This window comes from Betta splendens, chromosome 8, assembly GCF_900634795.4.
Source record: "Betta splendens chromosome 8, fBetSpl5.4, whole genome shotgun sequence".
Classification (NCBI taxonomy): domain Eukaryota; kingdom Metazoa; phylum Chordata; class Actinopteri; order Anabantiformes; family Osphronemidae; genus Betta; species Betta splendens.
Window position 1 is genome coordinate 1,280,469 of NC_040888.2, and position 24,748 is coordinate 1,305,216.

The 24,748-nt window shown below is 54.5% G+C and overlaps 1 protein-coding gene across 7 annotated transcripts; it reads right to left on the minus strand.

The window, feature by feature from the left end:
• Window positions 1-1,789: 1,789 nt before the first annotated feature.
• On the minus strand, window positions 1,790-23,160 carry LOC114860296 (glutamate receptor ionotropic, NMDA 2A-like). Of its 7 annotated transcripts, XM_055510832.1 has the most exons (5): window positions 22,326-23,158; window positions 18,040-18,133; window positions 17,426-17,533; window positions 4,459-5,064; window positions 1,790-3,427 (listed from the first exon to the last, which is right to left on the minus strand). In XM_055510832.1, the coding sequence occupies exons 3-5, from the start codon at window positions 17,450-17,452 to the stop codon at window positions 3,416-3,418; spliced, it is 645 nt and encodes a 214-aa protein (XP_055366807.1). In that variant the 5' UTR covers window positions 17,453-17,533; window positions 18,040-18,133; window positions 22,326-23,158; the 3' UTR covers window positions 1,790-3,415. The 7 variants fall into 7 exon arrangements, with proteins under 7 accessions (XP_055366807.1, XP_055366806.1, XP_029014620.1 ...); XM_029158785.2 differs by lacking the exon at window positions 1,790-3,427 and having other exon boundaries at window positions 4,149-5,064; window positions 22,816-23,159; XM_055510830.1 differs by lacking the exon at window positions 1,790-3,427 and having other exon boundaries at window positions 4,149-5,064; window positions 22,758-23,159.
• Window positions 23,161-24,748: the final 1,588 nt, after the last annotated feature.

A 24,748-nucleotide genomic window follows, 5' to 3' on the forward strand; every position in this document is an offset into this window, starting at 1 on the left:
AATCTGTGATTGTTTACAGGACTCTCACAGCAACTGTCAGCAGGAACACGAGCGTTGGACGTAAACAGTCGGCGGGAAGCGCTTCTGTTGAGCGGCTCGTGTCCACATTAGGCGCGGTGGACGCGGATGTCTGGTCGCTTTGTGGTGAGGGCAGCGGGTGACAGCTAACCAGCATCCTGACTTTGTACTCTCCTCCCCTCTCCATCCTCTTTATAGAAAAGCCATTACTCATCTCAGCTCATGATAGAGGCCCATCATTCCCTCTCCACCTCTGAGTCAGGCTGGAGGCAGCTGGAGATAAGGCTAATAAGGGCCGGTCTAAGGTCTACCAGGGGATAAGAGGAGAGAGTGGATAGTGGAGATTTGGAGCAAAGGTGGGAGGACTTTATTGTACATCACGGCGATGGTGTGAGGAGTAAAAGAGGCAAAAGAAAGAATTGGACTGTTTGTGTCCAGGGGGAGGAGAGAAAGGAGGAGGGAGGGAGGGGTGATGTGACGAGTAGCGAGGAGGGATGGAAGGTGGCACATAAGGGCACGTCCAAAGAGACGCCAGAGTGTTGAGTGGAAGGCTGGGCCTGGACCCCAGGGACCAGAGGGAGAATGAAGGAAAAGAGGCCAAGCAGACAAAAACGGAGGGAGGGAAGACAGGTGAGGCTGAGGACAGACGCACGCTTTCTACTGGGCTCTACCATCTACAACAAGAAGCCGATCAAAGCCGTATGCGATGTACACGATGATCCAAAGGGCATCGGTGCTCGGTTCTACGGCGCCACCGTGGACACGCTGCTAAATGTCACAGCTTCAGCAGCAGAATCCCAGCAGCCGGTAAAAAGGACACGGTGCAGAACCTTGACAGCTCTGTTAGTGCTCAGTGGAAACAGCCCAGGATCTATGTCTGAAGAAGGTCAGGAACCAACACCTGCATGGCCTGAAGTCTGTCTGAGCTGGAGATGGAGCGGACGTGAAGGATCATCTCACACCAAACACCAACGGTATCAGCGCAACGTAGAGCTACTGAGCCGAGACAGGAGGGAAAGTAAGGCAGCTGGGAGGGCGAGGTATAGAAAGTGATGGGGTGAGTTTAAAAATGGCCACATTCTAAATGGCCGGAGTAAATTGAGACCGACGAGGTTGGAAAATAGGACACATAAATTTAGGACTCTCAATATTTCTCCCTTCACCATCCTCCGCTCTCGCTTCTCTCTCTTCCCAGAAAAAGGGAACACACACAGTGGGTTGTCACATTTTCTAAACCAGGACAATGAGAAGGTAAGAAGAGACCAGTAGTGGGACATTTCCCCCAAGCAGGAAACCCAGTTCGCAGCCGTGTTCACTGTGGAACAATCGCTGACCTATTTCAACAAACACCAAACAAAAAGTATCTTTGGATGATGAGAAATGTCAACCTGGATCAACAAGCAGACGGCGGAGGCAGACGGCCCCCGGTCGGAGGAGACGGGCGCCGGTCAGAGCAGACGGCCGCCGGTCAGAGCAGACGGCCACCGGTCAGAGCAGACGGCCGCCGGTCAGAGCAGACGGCCGCCGGTCAGAGCAGACGGCCGCCGGTCGGAAGAGACGGCGACCGGTCAGAGCAGACGGCCGCCGGTCGGAGGAGACGGCCACCGGTCAGAGCAGACGGCCGCCGGTCGGAGGAGACGGCGACCGGTCAGAGCAGACGGCCGCCGGTCGGAGGAGACGGCCACCGGTCAGAGCAGACGGCCGCCGGTCGGAGGAGACGGCCGCCGATCAGAGCAGACGGCCCCCGGTCGGAGGAGACGGCCGCCGGTCAGAGCAGATGGCCGCCGGTCAGAGCAGACGGCCGCCGATCAGAGCAGACGGCCACCGGTCGGAGCAGACGGCCACCGGTCGGAGCAGACGGCCGCCGGTCGGAGCAGACGGCCGACGGTCGGAGCAGGTTGGACCTGCAGCCGCTTTGGCATCATCGTACATTTTGTTGAGGTGACAAAAATTTGGATGAAGACAGACCTGTTTGTCCTTCAGTCCTTAGCACCATTTTATCTAGTAACTCACTCAGTTAAAGGTTCTCTGAGGCTCCAGATAAAGGCTTTTCTAGGTGAAGCTTTTGCAACTGAAAAACAGCCGCGAGAGACTGTCAGAGACACACAGATACAAAAACTGCTAACAAAGAAGCAGCAGGGGATAAAAATGGACAAAGGTAGAAAGAGAGAGAACACATCCAGGATGAAAGGGGGATCAGAAAGCTCTGGTTTATCGAGCTGTACTGGACACCACAGAACACACGAATGGAGCAAACAATTAGAGGAAAGAGATGTGAAAGAAACGAGAACAGAGAGCGAGAGAGCGAGCGAGAGAGGGAGCGAGAGAGCGAGGGCCGAGGGTGAAACGCAAACACGGGACGCGAGGCACAGGAACACTCACTGTTAATTCTCTTATCATTTGCAAACGCAGTGCCAAGCTGCAGCACATTACATTAATGGAGTACAGCACCTCAGCCGCTGCAACAATAGGTGCAGATGTAGGACATTAATTGAGGATATAAACGAAGCATTTATGGGCTCAAACCCCAGGAAGACGAGGACTCAAACCGAGGGAAGGAGCCTGCGCTCGCTTCAGCAGCGTCCACTCGCTGGCTCCGAGCAATTACACACAAATTGCTCTCTCTCTCCTCTCACAAAGGGCTCGAACGCCCACGTTTCAAAGGATGAAAAGCCCAAATTATTTGGGCAAAAGTTAATTGATGGTGTCCTGCTGCTCTGCTGCTGGAGGACGCGTCAGTGGAACAAAGATGGCGGCCACCGCGTCAGAGCGTGACGCTCGTCCCGTCGGTACCGAACCTGAACCAGCGGCTCCAGCTGCAGACCGGCAGACCGTGGCCTGCTGTGCCGTGTTGGCCGGAACCTCCTTCCTCTCCTCGTCCTCCTCCTCCATCACCCGTCTTTCACAGATGTGTCTGCAGCTGCTCTCTATCCATCTTTGCTCTCGGTCCCTCCTCCTCCATTCAGGCCGCGAAGGAGCAGCGTTCCTGCTCCTCTTCCTCAGCGTCGGAGGTCTCCCTGCCTTCGCCCTCCTCATCCTCCCTGCTCTGTTCATGGCTACAGTGAGCGGCCTCGCCTCCATCCGTCTCCCTCCTCCTCCTCCTCCTCCTCCGTGGTGACAGCGGAGCTTCTGGCTTCATCTCTTTAACTCACTCTGCCAGTAACTACAGACTGTGTGCTCTTCATCGGAGGACGAGCGTCCATAAAGGCTGAGGACTCACATGATGCTGTGTGGCTCTGTTTCACCAAACACTAGCACTGGCTTCAGATGAGCACGTGAGCAGGAACTGCTCCACGGCAGTTCAGCGGGTGCATTTTATTGAATTTTCTTGTTCTTCCTGTTCAGCCCACACCACAAGTGGAACTGCTGGATCGTCCGCCTCCTGCGCCGCTGCCTGTTATCGTCCTTCCTGGGAAGTGTAATGAAAAAGAAAGGCTTGTCTTGCCAACTGTAATAGCGGTGTTTGGCCTTCAGACTGATGGCTGTGTGTTTGTGTGCGTCACGATGTGAGGCCCTGAGATAAACACCTCACACCGCGTCCTGGTCTTTGGGACTGGGAGCTTCTATAAATACCTTCCCTGCTCCGTCTCCGTCTCTGCTGAGCGTGCAGGCGTTTTGCTTTCCTGCCTCAGCGTCTCTCCTCCACGGACGCAGCTCTGTCTCTGCTGTTCTTCCGTCCTCATCTGTCCATCACCTGCACCTGATCAGGACAAACCCCCTGCCTTCGCCTCCCAATCTGCCCCTCCATTTCCATTTCCCCACGTTTCCCCCATGTCTCCCCCCCTCCCTCCCACTGATCCTTCTCTATGGTATTTCCACCACTTCATTGTCTCAGCCCATTAAGCAGACACAAATCCGTTCGGGGACTGAGCCTCAGCGCAGCCCGTCCTCGTCTCCTGGGCCGCGGTGCAGCCAGGAGGAAGCTCTCAGGAGACGCACTCTCTGGCTTGTGGCCGGGGAAATCCATTTAAACCTCTGCCACAAAACACCGCTCCTTCCCACTGCCTGCTGCACTTAGGACACTTGTGTTTAATGAATAATACCAGCTCTGCTCACACAGACACACACATAGATAGACACACATACACACGGACAGATAGACACACACACACACACACGCTGTGTGTGTGTGTGTGTGTGTACGTTTCTGTGTGTGTGTGTGTGTGTGTGTGTGTGTGTGTGTGTGTGTGTGTGTGTGTGTGTGTGTGTGTGTGTGTGTGTGTGTGTGTGTGTGTCTGTCTGTCTGTCTGTCTGTCTGTCTGTCTGTCTGTCCGCCCGTACATCTTCCTTCATTTTACGTGATGCAGCTGCTGAAACCCCAAAATCCCTGAGCACTTATATATATACACAGATGTTTTCTATGAGTCTGGAGTTTGACTCTTAGTGAGATTATCTATTTCTCTTACATTCACACTGAAGGCAAAGGATTCTGTGTCCTACCTTAGCAGCCATGATCATGGATGAGCCCCCTCGGACTCCCAGGATGGGGATGTGGGTCTGGGCTGAAATGAAGTCCAGGATCTGAGCAATGGCCTCCTGGTCGGTGTCGTCCCCGAACACCACGCCCTGCAGCCAGTGCTCCGTCATGAGGTCACAGATGCTCTTGATGATGCTTTTAGGGTCCGTCTCGTTCATGGTCAGCACCTCCACGTTGGGCGCCATGTGGAGAAAGTCCTCCTTCTCCCGGGCCCCAGCCAGCGCCACCTCACTGGAGTTGCCCACCAGCACCACAGCGATGCTGAGGCCCCGCAGGATGTTGGGCAGCGCCATGTGGTGGGGAGGGGGCTGTGGGATGGGGATGTAGTGGCCGCCGCCTCCTACCCCGCCCTTCTCTCTCCGCGAGTGGCAGCTTGGGGGCAGGTGGAAAAGGCAGAGCAGCAGGAAGAGGAGGGGGAGGGCGAGGGAGGCGCCGGCGCGGCCCCGGGTCGATGGAGGAGGAGGTGGGCGCGAGGGTCCTACCCGCCGGAGCCGCTCGCTGGCGTGGATGCGGGGCGGAGAGGGGCTGCAGCCGCAGGCAGGCATGGTGGAGGAGTGGGAGATCAGAACCTGTGGAGACGGGGGGGGGGGGGTGTTAGCACAGCGACAGAATCACTGAGAGTCACACACGTCACACAAACGGGACAACGAAGGAAGAGTCAGCGTTTACGAGCTCCACGTATCCAGCGCCAATCAATAATTCATGTGGACCCAAGCTGCATCATTTCATCCCTCAGGAGGCGAAGCCCTCGCTGCACACGAGGCGCCGCCGTGAAGGCAGAGGAGTCACAGAGGGCGACGGAGCGCCTGGATCGACACCGACAAAGTGACGGACGTCCAAAGTGATTAAGTGACTGACGGCGAAGTGTCGCCGCCTCCCTCGGGTGCTGCTGGTCCAATGCAGTGCCGCAGCCGCAGCCGCAGCCGCATCCGCATCCGCAGCCGCATCCGCAGCCACAGCCGCATCCGCAGCCGCATCCGCAGCCGCATCCGCAGCCACATCCGCATCCGCAGCCGCAGCCACAAATGTCCGTCCTCCCATGTCCTCGACCTCAGGCCTCGCTCATCTCGCTGCTCATCTATAGGGGTCTTTATTGATGGGGGGGGGGGCTGCTCCGTGGGCACAGCACTGCAGCGGAGCTGCTGTATTGTGTGTATATCTCATACATGTCTGCTTTTAACGAGGCAGATGGACGCTACACAGAACAAAACCGCTAAAACAATGAGCGCCCTGCGAAGCTGACAGCTAATAAGACAGGAAATGACAGAGAGGAAGAAAAAGCGAGGAGGAGATTGAGGGAGGGATAAAGGGACGTGTGCGGAGATGACAGAAAGACTTCTTTGGGGAAAACTAATTGCTGGAGGTTCGTCAGCTCTAATTACAGGTCCCTGTGTTAATAGTCAATTGCACACCACTCTTTAGGAAGGATGGAGAGGCGGAGGGAGGAAGGGAAGGAAGGAGGGAGGAGGAGGCAGCCTAGGTAGGAGGAGAGGGAGAAGGCGAGGAGACGTGAGAGAGCGCAAAGCGAGGAGATGAAAGAGGAAGAACGGCGCAGAGATACAGATGCCCTCTTTGAATCTGGACTCTGTTTCCATGGCAACAATTAAAATAGGCCTACAGTACATGTGCACTTATACAGACGCAGCTGATGGACACACACACACACACACACACACACACACACTTTGCAATAAGCACCGATCACGTAAATGATGGTGCAGCACAGATCAGGACGTTCACCGTGGGTGTAAACACACACACACACACACACACACACACACACACACACACACACACACGCCCCCCAGGGCACAGATTATATTAGCCAACGCGCTGTGTAACTCAGATGATCATTCAGATAGATGAGCCCATTAAAGTGTCCCGCGGTGACTCGGAGCGGGTCTCGTGCAGAAATACCACAGGCGTGTTAGGGTGGAGACCAGGTTGTGGCACCTAATGACCCCATTTCCTCGCCTCTCGCCCTCCATTTGCTCTATTAGCCACAGCCACACAGCGGCGGACTGCAGAGGTCCGACCCGCTGAAGCATCCACACAGATACTAACACAACCGGGGTTGGGCTGGCGGGTTCTGGTTCTGAACCACCTCACCCAGACAGAACCAGGTGCTACAGTAAGTGGTGCTGAAGGACCGTGAACGGATGATAGGCCCGAACGAAGCGCGAGGATCAATCAAAAGCCGCTGCGTCGTCACGGCGACCAGCTGCTCCGGTTCCGTCTGGTACCAGTGATGGAACGTCCCTCAATCTGAAGTGATTGTGCCGGCCGTGGTGAATGTGCACGCGTGTTTACGGGCTGCGAAGGCTCCGCTCCCTGACGTCGTCTCACATCTGACATTTCGCGCTGCTCTTTGGTTCCGGCAGAAAAATGGAGCCTCGGTGCAAATCTGCAGCGATGACACGGGCCTGGTTTACAGCACCAGAACACGAGGCGGTCCGATAAACAGCACGGAGGAGGTGGGCGGTGCCGGTCCAGTCCGGGTTCTGTCCGACGGCCTCTCGCTTCACCCTCACCCCTCGCTCTCTCACCCGCGTCAGCGTCAGTCACTGTTGAACAAAAGCGACTGGTGAGTTTTCACATTCGTGGTTTGATGTTTAGAAGGACGGCAGACGATGCAACGGCAGTTCAAATCTGCACGGCTTCAAAGCAGCCACGGCGCATTTACATTAGCTGAAGTGCTAAGTCAGGCGAGCTGCAGCCGCTTCATTTGTCCTTTAATTGAAATGAGAACGTTACGATGAGACGCTCGCGTTTCAGAAGCAGCAGAAGAAGAAATGGCACAAGTTGGAGGAACTACGTCAGAGCGGCGGCGCCGGCCCGACCCAGAGTGCTGACGTGATCAAAGCCGTTACCCGGACAACCGCTTTGAGCACGGAGACGCGGGGGCGGTCCGTCACCTGCCCCGGGGGAGGGAGGGGGAGGGAGGGGGAGGGCGCCACCCGAGGTCATGGCTGCTGCTGGAGGCGGTCACGGGAGGACAGAGAAGCTGAAGAAGACACAGCCCAGGCCTCACCCACCTCACCCACGCCTCCCACCCCCCCCCACCTCACCCACGCCTCTCACCTCCCACCTCACCCACGCCCCCCCCACCTCACCCACGCCTCTCACCTCCCACCTCACCCACGCCTCCCACGCCCCCCCCCACGCCTCTCACCCCCCCACCTCACCCACGCCTCTCACCTCCCACCTCACCCACGCCTCCCACGCCTCTCACCCCCCCACCTCACCCACGCCTCTCACCCCCCACCTCACCCACGCCTCTCACCACCCCCCCCACCTCACCCACGCCTCTCACCTCCCACCTCACCCACGCCTCTCACCACCCCCCCCACCTCACCCACGCCTCTCACCTCCCACCTCACCCACGCCTCCCACCCCCCCCACCTCACCCATGCGTCTCTGTGCCCCCCTGCTTCCAGGTGGTTCACATCGCACCGACCACAGTCGGTCCGGCTCCAGTCGACGTCACCCACTGCTCTAAACTTTAGTTTCAATCCACTCTGGCAGGAGAACAAACTGCGCTTCAGGCATCAACTGGAACAAACTATTGATTTTAAATGATTTATGCACTTGTTTAATTCATGCACATATGGAGGCAGATCAGTTTAATAGGACTTTAACTGGTTGTTTCTGGGTGTAAATGGATTCGCAGGGATCGGATCCCTTAGATCATACGTGAATGGACTTCTTATGAGGACGGGATGAGACTGAACCAGAGGAAACGTGGTTTGTGGCGTGAGTTAATCAAAGCTGCTTCACCTCTGAGTCTGCAGATCAGGAACACGACATCAAAGCAGCGAAGGCGTCCTCCTCATCTCTGTCTCTGACGCCTCAGACGGACGCAGACGCTACGAGGACGCGGTCGCTGCGTCTCGTCTCCTCCTGATCCTCCTGTGATCTGTGATCCTGCGCTCCCTGCTCTTCTTCTTATCTTAAGGCCTCCTCTGCCTGTGTGATCTCAGAGGACACCACAGTCTACTGAGAGGTAAAGCTAAGGACAGTCAGTGACCCCCGGTCCCAATAACGGCGCCGTAATCACTTTGAATGTGTTTTATTGTCAGCTTTTCACAGATTGGAGCCTCAGTAATCTGTCCTCTTCCATCCATCTCATTTCCAGGTGTTATTTTTGGATCCTGCTTTTTTGGATTAGTACTGAAGGTGTGCAGGAGTTTGTTCTCTTCTTTGTGTGTGTGTGTGTGTGTGTGTGTGTGTGTTTGTTTAGCACCACAATAATCTGCAGTGGATGCTGTGCAGTGAAATCTGCCTCCTCCAGTGGAATCGACGCCTTCGTCCAAACCCGAAGCCTGAAACGCGCTTAAGCAAGAACACGGCCTAATCCGCTGCGGAGCAAAGCACACGGACGCAGAGAAAGCAGACAGCACTCATTTAGTCAGCTCCGCCTCCACCTGGGCCCGGCCCGGCCCGGCCCGGCCCGGCCCGGCTGAGGGAAGCCCGTCTGCTCCGGCTCCTCTCAGCCTCAATACTGACGGATGACTCTCATTTTCTCTGTTGCTAATTTTACACATTTCAATTAAGTCCAGGTATTTTTGCCCTGGACTTGCTGCACGTGGACGGATCTGAGCCGCAGCGCACACAGAATGGAGGATGTGTCTCACTCCTCTTTTCCCCTCGAGTGCTCTTTTGGTGCATGATTATGATAATGTGCGTGCAGACGTGAGGCTGTCGCCACCGTCTCCGCAGCCTCGTGCAGCGAGCGCCCCTCCGCTGTGGGACGATGATGAGACTCCCCACAGGGATAATGACGTCCCCTGGATTTAATCCCAGCCAACGCTCAGTCTGCGACAGGCACCGGGAGACAGACCGGTGACAGAGCGACAGCTGGTGGGACTGGAGGTCCAGCAGACACCTGCTACAGGTGAACACCTGAGCCCATGAGCTGATCAGAGAAGCACCTGCTACCGGATCATCCTGGGGCAGCTGCAGGTCCAACGTCAGATCACGGTGAAGATGCGTCGACCACTGAGTCAAAGGGACGTCATCGGTCGACCAGCAATGGTCACAGGCAGAGCGAGAACATCGACGTCTATTATCTCCCTACATCTGAAACCACCATGTGTGTTGATGCAGACGTGCAAAGGCTTGAACCCACGACTAATAAATATTCATGAATGGCGGCGCAGACCAGCGGGAGCACGTGACAATGAGGATGTGACTCCGGCTCAGGTCAGGAGGCCTCCAGAGCCTCTCGCTTCCTGTCGCCATGACGACGCGGAGGACTCCATTTGCAGCGCTGCAGTCGCTCCAGTCCCTTCAATTAGAGCCATTATCATTCATGAGTTTGTTTGTGCACAACTGTAGGATTGGATTCCAGTTAGCCCTCCCTCCCCGCACGCGGCCGCCGCCGAAATGTCAAGAGCAGCAGATGCAGCAGATCTCCCCTCAACGGCGTCAGTCAGACTCACAGAACACGCAAAGGTCATGGAGTAGCACCAGGCGGCCTTCAGCACCGCGCCGCATACAAACGCCTTGTATTTATCCCGTTTGTGGCTCCGGCCTCGTCTTTCACGGCTCCTTCATCGTGACCTGGACCGCGCACACCTGTACCTGGTACACGGGCTGTACCAGAACCGGACCCTGACCTCCCTCCTCTGGTTTATGGGAGACGCTTCTGTCCTCGCGGCTGCTTTGTGTGACAGAACAGTGTTGACCCAGCGGCACCAGAGCTTCCACACTGAGTTATTATATTTACGCAACCTCTAAGCTCCTCAGCTCTGTCACGGCGCTGTCAGCGCTCAGTAACTCGCTTCTGTGGACAGTCCCAATTTCTAGTGGAAAATTGAGCAGCAGCAGCAAGAAAGCGAGCGAGAGCGAGCGAGAGAGCGAGGTCTGTGCGTTTAACACAGCAGCACAATTCACAATCAGAGGCCAGAGAGTTTAATTAAAAGCCGCCTCACAGCTGGTAGAGACACAAGCACAGGCTCTGACGTACAGGACGTACGGCTCCAACTCAAAGCCTCCTCACTGAAGGAGGAACGCTTGGTTTGAGAGGAGTTCATTCATCCCATCAGTTCAGATCAGACTGGTCCCAGTACGGAGAGCGGTGCCGGACAACAAGACAACAACAATCATCATTACTGTGGGTGCACGAGGACCCGATCGGAACAGAAGCGGATCACGGCTTTGGATCATGATACGTGGTTCTTATCACATCATCTTGATGGAGACAAGGTTCTGACTAATGATGAGCTGCGACGATGAGCTCATCATCCAGGTTTGGGTTTAAATACACAGCATTTATTAAACTGGACTCTGGTTAAAATAACTGCACATAGAAGTGCTGGACTCCAGATCCAGATATGATCGTCTGAGTCCTGGGAGGATGAATCGCTGGAACACGGTCTGCGTTCACTCGTTGCTTTTTATACATCTTCAAAGAAGACACTTTATAACAACCACCGTGTGACTACTTCAGTATCGGACTCCGGCTTCGCTCCGTGGTTCATGATTCACAGCTCTGGCCTGACACACAGGGGAAAACACACACAGCATTAGGGAATATGAGTGAGGAATGATAGATCGGAGGAGGCTCAGATATTGGCTGCAGAATGAAAAGCCTGCTGGCACCGAGCCAGCTGCAAATTTAACCAGGGCTGATGGAATTTGCTTTGGTCTGACAGTAATGTTAAGTTTATGTCAGCCCCTCCATTTAAATCACCCCCATAACAGAATCCCTCGATACGGAGAGACTTTAATTAAAAACTGTGAGCGGGAGGAGAGATGCTGCAGAGGAAGCGCGATCGAACCAGAGAGCGATGATGTGAGTGACGTGAGACGGAGCCAACGAGCGACGCAGCAGGTGGAGGGGGCGGGACCGAGCCTCAGACCGCCGCTCCTCTCTCACTCTCACTGACGGACCGCCTTAAGGTCGGGCTCACTCATAATCACGACACCATGCAAAGCCATTCACTGAGACGTCGTCACATCAGAGGCCGGAGGCTCGCGAGGGCGCCGTGCTGGAAGTAATGAAGCGCGGCGCGAAGAGGAGCTGGAGCAGCAGCAAGTGCCCCAGCGCTGAACCTCCCGAACCACAGCCTTGAAGGGTGCGCAAAGTCAAAGAGGTAATCATCCGTTCTACTGAGTGAGCACAGGTCAAAGGTCACGTCACATTGGAGTGAAACGTGGGTCAAAGAACAGGTGTGAACGCTTCCACTTCCTGTGCTTCTTTATCAATGTGTCCGGCAGCACTTAGAAAAGAGATCAAAGGACGTTTCCAATGACAGATGGACGGCGAACTAAAAGTCTGATAGAACAATATATTATCCAGCACAAAAAGAGGAGTATGAATCAGTCTCCATTAAAGTGTGCGATAAAAGCCTGCGTCAGTGACTCCTGGTTCTGTCTCAGTTCAGGCCGCTGTCCGGGGTCCGTCTGCGCTGCAGGACACGTCGAGCAGGAAACCTTCAGGTCCCGTCAGCTCCACCTCTTCGGACGCTTTCTGACATTTTAAGTGAATGTCACGAGTCATCACAGCGCGAGCGCTTCCCGTGCGCTCGTGTTTCGGGTGCTCAGTTTGACATTTCACACGTGCTGATGAGGATCAGGGTCCAGCGCCTGTAACTGCCTCCTTTTCCAGTTGCTGTTATTTGAACAGGCCTGTTCACGCTGCCCTCGCTGACAGTGGGACCACGTCTACTGTCCACCTCCTTCTCCAGCAGAACCACAAACATCTGTCAGGCACTCAACAAGAAGACAGCGGTCTGCTGTGGGTCGGAGCCTCTGAACTGGACGTCGGGCCGATTCACAGAACCTTCAGCTGCTTTAAGGTGCAGCGGTTTTCAGAGTAAAAGCTCCGTCAGACGCAGAAACAAGCCGAAGATCAACATTCCCCTCAGGAGCTGGTAAAGATCCAACCTCAGCCAAAACACATGAATATTCAGCTCCAACGAGCGCTGGTTATGTAAATGAATGGCAATCAAAGCTGATGATCCATCGGCATCGACACCAGAACTCCCTCAACAAACATCTTGTCATCACTGAACCCAACGGATCAGGTCTCCGGTTCATGAAACCAAACGCTGCCTTGGCTCCGTGACCCACGCGTGGACTCTCTGGAGGCGAAGGGATGTGGAATTACCTCACATCTGCATTTACATGGTTTTCAATTGTTCTGAAACTCGGCTTCTGGCGTTCAGGAATCAATGTGCGATACAAACAGGAACAATCGACTAAACACACAGGAGCTTCGGCGTCTGCAGAATAAGTGCTGCGTCTTCAGGTGCTCTGGGTTTAATCGGTCAAGACTCTGACACATCTATTATGCCGCTATCTCTTACATAAGTGCACATCGCCGGTCGCGGCTCCTCTGGACAAACTGCCTCGTACAACCTATTTCAGCCAGGTCACCACAGATCAGCGCTCAGTGTGTGGATGAGGCCCTCAGGGAGCCATTAGCTTCCTGTTGGGACTTCTTCTGCTCGGCTCCTGGGCGCTTCTCTCCTTAACACGACCCAATCAATAGCCTCCTAGCATCTCTGCTAACGTAGCGGAGCCGCCCCCGGACAGCACCCAGCACCCGGGTCATCTCCAGCGCGGCTGAAGGGACCGGTCGCTGGCGTTGGCGTGTGCGTGTGGCTCAGCCGCAGCGCCACCGCCGCCGCCGCCACCTCAGGGGAAGTAGTCCCTCCGCTGGCGTGGACTGATTTATCGTCTGGAACAGCTTCCATAATGGGAAAGAAACACACAACTGAGTGCAGCCGAGATGGAGGAGAAGAAGTTTAAACGGCATCAGTGAGTTGCAGATCCTGTGCAACAAGACATTAATCAAACATTACAGCATTAATCACCCACTAGAAGACAAATGTTATTATTCGGAATTAAATCGGGTTCTGGGGCCGTTAAATCAAAGGTACTGTAGCAGCACAGCGTTAGTTAAAAGAGCAACAACTTCTCTGTTTGTCTGTTGACGCTTTGCTTCATCGTCGACCTTCAGGCGTGAGCTGCAGAACCATGACCCGTGGCTCCGACGCACTAAAACACATCACTGACCAGCTCCAACAACAGGAGCGAGCGAGGAGCGAGGAGCGAGGGAGGAGCGAACGAGGAGCGAGGGAGGAGCGAGGGAGGAGCGAGGGAGGAGCGAACGAGGAGCGGACGAGGAGCGAACGAGGAGCGAACGAGGAGCGAGGAGCGAGGGGGGAGCGAAGGAGGAGCGAGGAAGGAGCGAGGGAGGAGCGAGGAGCGAACGAGGAGCGAACGAGGAGCGAGGGAGGAGCGAGGGAGAAGCGAACAAGGAGCGAACGAGGAGCGGACGAGGAGCGAACGAGGAGCGAACGAGGAGCGAGGGAGGAGCGAGGGAGGAGCGAAGGAGGAGCGAGGGAGGAGTGAGGGAGGAGCGAGGAGCGAACGAGGAGCGAACGAGGAGCGAGGGAGAAGCGAACAAGGAGCGAACGAGGAGCGGACGAGGAGCGAACGAGGAGCGAGGGAGGAGCGAGGGAGGAGCGAAGGAGGAGCGAGGGAGGAGTGAGGGAGGAGCGAGGAGCGAACGAGGAGCGAACGAGGAGCGAGGACCAAGGGAGGAGCGTACGAGGAGCGAGGACCGAGGGAGGAGCGAGGGAGGAGCGAGGACCGAGGACCGAGGACCGAGGACCGAGGGAGGAGCGAACGAGGAGCGAGGAGCGAGGGGGGAGCGAAGGAGGAGCGAGGGAGGATAGAACGAGGAGCGAGGAGCGAGGGAGGAGCGAACGAGGAGCGAGGGAGGTGCAAACGAGGAGCGAGAAGCGAGGAAGGAGCGAGGAGCGAGGGGGGAGCGAACGAGGAGCGAGGAGCGAGGGGGGAGCGAAGTAGGAGCGAGGGAGGAGCGAGGGGGGAGCGAGCGAGGAGCGAGGAAGGAGCGAGGAGCGAGGGGGGAGCGAACGAGGAGCGAGGGGGGAGCGACGAGCGAACGAGGGAGGAGCGAACGAGGAGCGAGGGGGGAGCGAACGAGGAGCGAACGAGGAGCGAACGAGGAGCGAACGAGGAGCGAACGAGGAGCGAGGGAGGAGCGAAGGAGGAGCGAGGGAGGAGTGAGGAGCAAACGAGGAGCGAACGAGGAGCGAACGAGGAGCGAGGACCGAGGGAGGAGCGTACGAGGAGCGAGGACCGAGGGAGGAGCGAGGGAGGAGCGAGGACCGAGGACCGAGGGAGGAGCGAACGAGGAGCGAGGAGCAAGGGGGGAGCGAAGGAGGAGCGAGGGAGGATAGAACGAGGAGCGAGGAGCGAGGGAGGAGCGAACGAGGAGCGAGGGAGGTGCAAACGAGGAGCGAGGGAGAAGCGAGGAAGGAGCGAGGAGCGAGGGGGGATCGAACGAGGAGCGAGGAGCGAGGGGGGAACGGAGTAGGAGCGAGGGAGGAGCGAGGGGGGAGCGAGCGAGGAAGGAGCGAGGAGCGAGGGGGGAGCGACGAGCGAACGAGGGAGGAGCGAACGAGGAGCGAGGGGGGAGCGACGAGCGAACGAGGGAGGAGCGAACGAGGAGCGAACGAGGAGCGAGGGAGGAGCGATCGAGGAGCGAACGAGGAGCGAACGAGGAGCGAACGAGGGAGGAGCGAACGAGGAGCGAGGGAGGAGCGAACGAGGAGCGAGCGAGGAGCGAGGGAGGAGCGAACGAGGAGCGAACGAGGAGCGAACGAGGAGCGAGGGAGGAGCGAAGGAGGAGCGAGGGAGGAGTGAGGGAGGAGCGAGGGAGAAGCGAGGAGCGAACGAGGAGCGAGGACCGAGGGAGGAGCGTACGAGGAGCGAGGACCGAGGGAGGAGCGAGGGAGGACCGAGGACCGAGGGAGGAGCGAACGAGGAGCGAGGAGCGAGGGGGGAGCGAAGGAGGACCGAGGGAGGATAGAACGAGGAGCGAGGAGCGAGGGAGGATAGAACGAGGAGCGAGGAGCGAGGGGGGAGCGAAGGAGGAGCGAGGGAGGAGCGAACGAGGAGCGAGGGAGGTGCAAACGAGGAGCGAGGGAGAAGCGAGGAAGGAGCGAGGAGCGAGGGGGGAGCGAAGTAGGAGCGAGGGGGGAGCGAGCGAGGAGCGAGGGGGGAGCGAACGAGGAGCGAGGGAGGAGCGAACGGACACAGAGCTCCACTCTCTGAACCTCCTTAAACCTAGAAATAGCAACCGACGTCAGCCTGGTCGCCTCGTCTGCATGGACAGAACTCAGCTTCAGACCAGAAGCTGCACGTTCCTCCTAAGCTGATTAACCCTTCGCTCCCTGCGTCCATCCAGCAGACGCCGCCAAAGGGCAGCGCTCCGCTGGTCGGGAGCTCCGGCCGTTTTCCAGGGGACTCATGTTGGATGAGTGCGGCCGCATCGATCGGCTGCTTTGCAACGCGCTCGCCGCCGCCGCCGCCGCACCGGTATTAGCTGCGTTTTCAGGTCAAGCTAAAAAAGTGATCTTCCAGCGCAATCGATAGCGACTGATAGAATGAGTTTAAGATAAATAACCTCTGGAGACTTCGCGCTGGTGCGGCTGCATCCTAAGTTTATTCAATTACAAGATAATTGAGCATCAGTGAAGCCTGAGTTCAACAATATGACTGGAATTCATTACGAAGACAAACGTGCGGCGGTGAGTCGGCCATGCCTGAAAAGTTTCTTGGAATCAGACCTAGTTATTGAATTAATGAGACGTTCCCACGCGGCGCTGCTCAGCTTAGCATACGCTGACAAACCCGAGGAGACGGGAGCGCAGGCGCATCAGCAGCGTTTCCTGCCTGAAAACACACAGCTGCACGCGGCCCTTTGTTCCACGTCCTCTTAAACCAGCTCCGCATCATCTCCTCTTCTCCATCAAACGCCTCCCGACTCCCCAACTCCTGGATTTGCTCTAATTTAAGACGATGCAGTCGAAGGAAAAGAAAAAAAACTAATCTCTCTGTTCTGCTGCAGGAACGATGATGTCAACCGTGAACGCGCTCCAGAAATAAACACGAGCACGTTGACCTGAAGCTCCTGCAGCAGGAGACAGACAGGTTGATGTCTGTCACACGCGAGCAAAAGGTGGCGCCGGCGCACGTCAAAGATCGAGGCCTCGGCTCGTTTCACCACAGTTGTTCCCCAGAAACTGAATAAGAGTCGGCGCTTAATTGGATTTGACCGGAATATGACTGAAAAGCAAAGTGGCACTTAATTAACAGCACTGAGTGGTGACATAACAAGGGGCCAAATCCCATTTAGGGCTGGAGATGAAGTCATGAGACATTAGGATTCTAATATGCCCTCATTTATTCATTATTCACGTGATGTGAGAGTGCGATGAAGGTGGAGGTTTATGGAGGTGTTCATCATCAGAAGGGACGACGAGGTGACGCAGCAACAAGCACCTTCACGTCCCCACGCAGGAGGAGAGGCGTTCACTGACAGTCAGACATCAGGAGACTCGTTCACGCCACACGGAGGAGCAGCGTCCGCGTCCCACGTCCACAAACACACAGGTGAGCGGATGCAGCTACAGCCGCTAATGCTTCATGACGTGAGCTGGTGAGACGCGGCCACAGAGCCTCAGCCTCAGTGTCACGGCTCATTAAGAATTCATGGAAAGGATGAGACGAACAGAGGAGGAAGGAGGCGAACGCTGCCAACAATTAACACAAAGGACAACCTTGGCAGAGAGCGATGGGGCGCTGATCGTCACGCTCGCATGGGCCTTTAACCGTGGGACAGTTCTGAACACGTGTCAGCACCAACACCCACGCGTCAAAACGCTCCCTCCGCAAACCTTCAACGACTTCATCAGCTCCGGCTGAACGTCATTGATCAAAACGCGCCACCTCGAGCCGCCGCGCTGCCCAGAGGCGAAGCTGGCCTGAGATACGGAACAGGAAGGAATCCATCACTGAGCGCCAGCGAAGCAGCGGCCGAGATAAGACGAGCGGCTGCAGCTCCTGTGCCGACGGCAGAATCGCACCCGCGTGCATCAGCGTTCTTACCTGGTGTGGTGCCGGCCAGAGTCTCATCCCAGCTTCTCAGAAGTAGCATGATGGCGCGGCCTGGGACTCCTCCCTTCCTCTCATAGCCTCAGACTGGGGGAGGCCGAACTGCAACACAGACAGGGATGATCCCATTAGTGGCTGCATTCAAACCTTCAGCTGTGATGTGAGAGCAGGGGCCGGACTGCCTGTGTGCCCCTGAGCAGCTCCCTGCTCCACACCTCCTTTAGTGCTTTCTAACTGCAGCACTGCTCCGATCCGCACATTAAACCAAATTACAGCGCTAACGCTTCCTCAAAGCCTGCTTCAAATGTCCACATACGTCACGTTAAACCTGGAATCACAGCATCTGTCAATCGCTGCCTGCTAATTAATAGAAGGATGAGTTTCATTAAAGGAGAATAAAATGGTCGCGGGAGTAAACGAGGCTTCAATCATTTCCACATTTGTTTGCTCCAACCAGACGTGATTCATCAAAAGAGCTCACTTTAGTCTTCCTGTTTAATTTAATGAAGCCGTTCTACCTCATCAGGTGTGTGTGTGTGTGTGGGGGGGGGGGGGGGGGGGGGGTGAATACAGATGTGCATGAATGAAATCACAGCAGTAGAACTCACAGCAGTCTTCAGTAAAATCCCCAAAAACTGGTCCAAAGGCTAACGCAGCGTTTTCAGGGGAAGAGCAGCAGCTTCGGTCCCGACGTCGGCCGCTCTGTTGCAGAGGAACAGGAGGACGGAGCGTTAGAAGCAGAGCACGTGCAGCTGGACTCCACTAAAAGCACCGAGCACCCTCTGACCCGCTCCCCTTGGAATTAATAAGCCCGATTAAATGAGGGCTATTAGAGGTCGCAGGCCGAATACGACAGTTATCTGAATGCAGCACCAACGCGCTGTGACGGCTCCATAAAAACTCCTTAATCTGGTTAAATGCATCTCAGAGCTCCCTTTAGTAAACTTGCGTGTGCGCAGTTTAAGTTCAGGACGAAGGAGGCCGGCGCATGAATAAAACATCAGCTCCTAATGCGGCGCAGGACCCGTCCTGATTCCAGTTACACCAATAAGCAGCTCCCACTGATCCCCGTTCGACAGGAAGCGGTGCGTCTGGTACGAGTGCATAGAGCTGGAGCAGACTGAGAGCCACACCTTTAGGTGAAATGAATGATTAATGGAAATATGTCGATGAATAATAAAGCAGCCTCTTCAGGGTAACAGATTGCACCTTCATATTTAATTGAACGGGCATCGCAGCGTGTACTGTACACACACACATAATCCCAGCTACCTCGTCGTACAGTAGATTACAGCCGACGCCTCCTTCCTCAGCTCAGACTAATCCACAGCGCGGCCCCAACGGCGCTCCTCTCTCACGGACAGCGTCTGCGTCCACACGAGGCCTCTTAATCAGCCTTCATCAATTATTGAGCGGCCTTTTTAAATCAGATCATGACCCATATTCCGCTCCTTGAAGTGACTATGCTGCCAATAATCTAGACTTGGGCTGAGGTGACGGACGAGGCAGATCTTTACATGTTGAAGCCTTGGCTTCTAATGGACGCAGCAGAAGTACGTGAAATCCGAGGCAGACGCAGGCGATGAGCTGCAGCTGAGTGGGAAACGCTCAGAGGAAGGCAGGATCAGTGGGATTATGGCCCCTGCTGTCTCCTCTCCTCTAAACACGGCGCCTTCACACTCTCTTAACCTGTGCGGAGTCGTTGACAGGCTCCGTTCATGCCATCGAGCCGTTTCAACCACTAAACATCGACAAGGCGCTTGAAATATCACGCGTCACACTGGCCCCCAGTCGAAATACTGATTTGCTGTCCAATAAAATTTTGGTGGTGACATTTACACAAAGGTGATTCATCTACGGCCCTTCTGCTTTAGCGTTGGACCGACCTGCAGCGGCGCACGTGGCGGGAACATAACTCCACACTCAGGCGGCAGTAAAGACACGTGTGAGTCATTTGAAAAGCTCATGATCTCCAATAAATCACCTGTGAGTGCACGGACAGCGATGCTGTGACACGGCCGTGACACCACAGCCCCAGCAGCCGCTGCCTCGCGTCACGGTGGCCAAATCAGCTGCATCACAGACAGCTTCCCATAAGTGCAACATTAAGCCTCCATTTTGTCTCCAGTGCTACGACGGTACAGTGACAGCAGGACGCGTGTTCCACCTGTTCGTTAAGAGGACACCAGCCATGGGAGGAGGAGGAGGAGGAGGAGGAGGAGGAGGATGAGGATGAGGATGAGGATGAGGATGAAGCTGAGGTGGAGGCTGAGGATGAGGATGAGGATGAAGCTAAAGATGAGGCTGAGGCTGAGGATGAGGATGAAGCTAAAGATGAGGCTGAGGCTGCGGATGAGGATGAGGCTGAGGTGGAGGCTGAGGATGAGGATGAGAACGAGGCTGAGGCTGAAGCTAAAGATGAGGCTGAGGTGGAGGCTGAGGATGAGGATGAGAACGAGGCTGAGGATGAGGATGAAGCTAAAGATGAGGCTGAGGTGGAGGCTGAGGCTGAGGATGAGGCTGAGGATGAGGATGAAGCTGAGGATGAAGCTGAGGCTGAGAATGAGGCTGAGGATGAGGCTGAGGATGAGGATGAAGCTAAAGATGAGGCTGAGGCTGAGGCTGAGGATGAGGCTGAGGCTGAGGATGAAGCTGAGGCTGAGGATGAGGCTGAGGATGAGGATGAGGATGAGGCTGAGGATGAGGATGAGGATGAGGATGAAGCTAAAGATGAGGCTGAGGATGAGGATGAGGCTGAGGATGAGGATGAGGATGAGGATGAAGCTAAAGATGAGGATGAGGATGAGGCTGAGGATGAGGCTGAGGCTGAGGCTGAGGATGAGGCTGAGGCTGAGGATGAGGATGAGGATGAAGCTAAAGATGAAGCTGAGGCTGAGGCTGAGGAGGCTCTTAGACCACCTGCAGACGTCCCGCCGGGTCAGCTGAGCTCAGTGTGTAATGGACCTGGATTAAGGACCAGGTCCCAGGCGGCTTCCACGACTACGAGGCCAGAACCTCACACACACACAGCTGCTACAACCAAACCACAGCTAATCAGAGCAGAAAGCTCCACCAGCGCTGCAGCCATGACAGACACGTCTGGCCTCTACTGCGTTCCTCTGGAACAACACGAGAACGCTGAGAAAAGGGCAACGAGGTCCGCGTCTTCATGTAGATGACTTTATTGATCTGTAGACACGTCCCTCTCAGGCCAACGCTGGAAATGTGTGTGTGGGGATGAAGATGGTTAACGTCACCACACAGACCAGAGAATTAAAGGCTAATGTGGTGAAGTGTGAAGCATGTGATAATCCGTCATTATCCGTCTCTCTCTCTCTCTCTCACACACACACACACACACACACACACACACACACACACACACACACACACACACACACACACACACACACACACACACACACACACACACACACACACACACACAGCTTCAACCAACATGCATCAGCATCAGCAGTGTACTCACCTATTTAACCCTTAACACTGACAACGATTACATTTAATTGATTTTTGACGAATCACAGCTATCACATCAACTACAGGGACAAAGATGCTGCTCAGGTCTTTAATCCGTGTCAGTGGAATCCCATTAAAGCAATTAAAGAAATATTGAATTCAGCTTCAGTCCGTTACAAAAAATGTCAAAAAATTAAAAACAGTTCCAAATTTAGAAGAGTTTTTGATTATTATTAATTATTTTTCTCATTTGGAACCAAATCCAGGATTTAAAGGGTAATTCCACAGGAAAACAGCTACATCCAGAGTGTCTGTATCAAGTCCCACTTCCCATTATCTTGGCATAACGAAGAGGAGGCTTAAATCTCCTTCAGGAAAAAAGGTGCAAATGTAAAAAAGATGGACGAGGGGATGAGATGTGTGCTTGGCTTCAGTTTGCTACGCTCACACATCACACACCAAATTATTCACATACTTTGCTCAGCTCAACACTCTCAACCTCAAACTGCTAAATTTTCATGTTCATGAATAATCTGCCACTTGTATTTCAATAGATGGAAGCAGTCGAGTAGATGAAATGCAAAATAATAAATAAATAAAACCATGTCACCAACATAAAGAGCAACTCTCTCTGATGCAAGCAGGTCGATGGTGTGTGTGTGGTGGGATGTTAAATTTGTTTAGATGGGAAATGAAAAAACAAAATGGAACAACAAATAAATCAATAAGCAGATCAGTTCAGACGGGGCGAGAGGGTGGATGTGATGGAGCTGGAAAAAAGGATGGAGGCAGACGCTGGCAGCTAAAGACAGAGGTGGAAGCAAAGTGAGAGAAAAAGGTGACGAATATGGTGGAGGAAAAATAAAAAGGGAAAAATATCCAGTGGACGATGAAGCCAGGTCGTGTTTCCTAGTCCATTCTCTCTGAGTGCTTGAGTGTGTCTGTCAGCGGGAACGAGTCCGTTCACAAAGATACGAGACAGAGAGAGAGGAGAGAGAGGAAACGAGGGCAGAGGAGGAGGAGAAGACTCATCTACACCACGGACGGACTCTGGATCGACCTTCGCTCACTTTGACCTTCAGCTGACGAACTTAAACACACCTCAGTCCGCTTTAATTACATCTGCTCCACGGGACGAAAGCCCACAGCCCAGCAGGGGCGGAAGCAGGGAGCGAAGAAATGGAGAACGCACGGCAACGCGGAAATGACAGTGGACGCGAGGCTCCGCGGTGACGACTGGAAACATGGATCACACTGAGAGGAGAGTGACATGAGGATGACACGCAATCAGCTGAGAGCCGGTGGGAGGAGAGCGCCGCGGTGACACCGAAGCTAGGCTGAGCCCACACAGAGGCAGCCTGCACACACAGAGGGGACAAAGACTCAGAGACACACACTAAACACTGAGGAGACCTACCTATGGTCAGATTTAAGAAGCGCCCAAAAAAGATGCAAGGGAAAAATAGGAAAAGGTACAAAAGTGAAAAAGGCATCAATAGAAAACACAGGCAAGCGATTAAAAGGTCTCTATCAGAGAAATTAAAAGACAGGTGGAGTCAAAAAGTTACGGGTGGACAGTGAGCGGAGCGGTGAGGAGGAGCGGGGGGAGGTGGAGGAGGGCGGGCGGGAGGGAGGGAGCGTGGGATGCACAGGGATGGGGAAGAACGGAATGAATGGACGGGAGGAAAAAAAAGAGGAGGAAAAACAGGCCCCGTCCTCTTTCTCTTTCTCTGTCTCTCTCTGCCTCCTTGTCTGGCTCATAAATAGAAGAAATTGTTGACCAGGTAAATGGCGAAATAGATGAGAAGACAGAGGACCGAGAGAGCGAGCAAATGAAAAGGCAAAGCACCTCCCAGCAGCGCGATGAGGAAAAAAAAGAACAAAAAACGAAAGATAAAAGCAAATACTCCAGTGGCCTCCGTCGTCTCCAGTCTGAGAGCGGAAGGGGGGATTGGCTGCTGCCAGTGGCTCCCCTTCCCCAGCTGCCTTCTGCTTTCTGCCGCCTCTCCTCCCAAAAAGCACTTCCCATCCAGATGACAAAGAGACACACACGTCCTCGCTCCGTCCCCGTCTGTCGCTCTCTCAACTCCGGTCTGAGGGGACGCGCCACTCACACAGGTTGGACATTGTTGCAGCAGCAACACAGTGGGAGGAAAAAAGGCATTGGAGCCGCTGCTCGTCAAGCTCTGCCTGCCTCATGAGGACGGATACTGAGCTGGAAGCGCTCTGTCTCCCCTCTCCCGCCCATCCCTGCGAAAAGATGGGAGGAAGGGAGGTGGGCCCGCTGCCTGCATTAGTATTCATTGAAAGAGTGTGAAAGGGAGAAAGGGAGGGAGGGAGGGAGGGAGGGAGGGAGGGAGGCGGGGGTTCCAACAAATGTCGAGGAACCCAACCGGTGAGTGAAACTGATGAGAGGCTGGCTCCCCCTAGAGTCAACCAGTAAAACAATAGACTGGAAGCGCTGGGTCTGTCAGACCCCATCACCAGGCGTCAGGGTCCGGAAGCGGCGATCCAGGTTCACAGGCAGCGAAGGAATCTGGCTTTAAATAAAACAATACTGTTCAGTCTGACTGCTGCAGCTCACTCGCAGCCTGATGGAGCCTGACCCAGCTGTCAATCACGCGAGAGGCGGGTTCACCCTGGACAGGTTGATGGTCCATCACACGGCCCCCGATCAGAAACATTCACTCTACCATTTAGAATCTCCAATCCACCCAACAGTTAATTACAAGTATGTCTTAAAGGCTGCTGGAAGCGGCCAGAGAAATGTAAAAGCTCAGAGCTGTGGAGGAGGTGGTGAGAAGAACACACTCACTACAGCTCCAGAGCTGCTGGGCTCCTGACCTCTGACCCGCTGCACGGCACCGCCAACGCTGGGAGGACACTGAACGCCTCGGTTTTTACAGCCAGTGACTCCAGCTGCACGGTATTACTGTAATCCACTTAGCGAATAATTCAATGCTCAACTTTGTGGGTCAAACATAAAGGCCTGAGCTCTGCTTTTCTCTGAAACCGGTGTTCATCATCTTTGTGCTGTGAAGTACTGTCCTCTAGCACCAAAATTGAACAAAGGATTAATAGGACTTTCAGCTCACGTCGGCGGTGTTGTGAAGCAAACTGATCCTCTTCTCTCGTTTTGCCCTAAAAGCCAAACTCAGTGTTGCTATGGTGACAGATGCTCGTTTCCAAGTGTCCGAATCAAACTAGCAGCACAGAAAAATAGGTGCTTGAAAACCGATTTAGCAGTGGAGACTGCAGAGAGTCCAGGCAAGCAGATGTTCTACTCTGAAACCTAATACTGCATTTTATCAAGCATCTAAATTAGAACTGGACGGAGCTTTATACTAAAAATAAAATGCAGTAAACGGCTGTTTTGTTTTACTGTCTTCAGGGACAAGACCACAGCACGTTGATCATTTTGTTCTGCTACGATGAAGTTATTTATAGTCAAAGAACGGACGAGACAGAGATGTTGACAGATCCTAAAAGGCTGCGATTGCAAATCTTCTTCGCAGTCAGTGAAATCAACATCAGATGGTGCAAACATTGCTTTTAACCTAAAGGCAGGAACTAACTGAACACACAGTCCGTTCTACTGTGCGGCTCCTTTCCTAATCATATACTTTTACCATCTGTCAGCGCTTACTGCTTCAGACGCTCAACGGAGAGTCAGCATTTTTAGAATCTGTTGTTTCCTTCTACCCAGAAGCTCAGTGGCTGTAGAGGACGTGACAGTTGTATCCTGTCCGTCTGTTTACAACAGTGTGTGTGATCATCTGTGCTATTTCGTGCACCCTTTCATTCATTTCCTTGATGCTCTTTGCTTTTGCATGTATGACG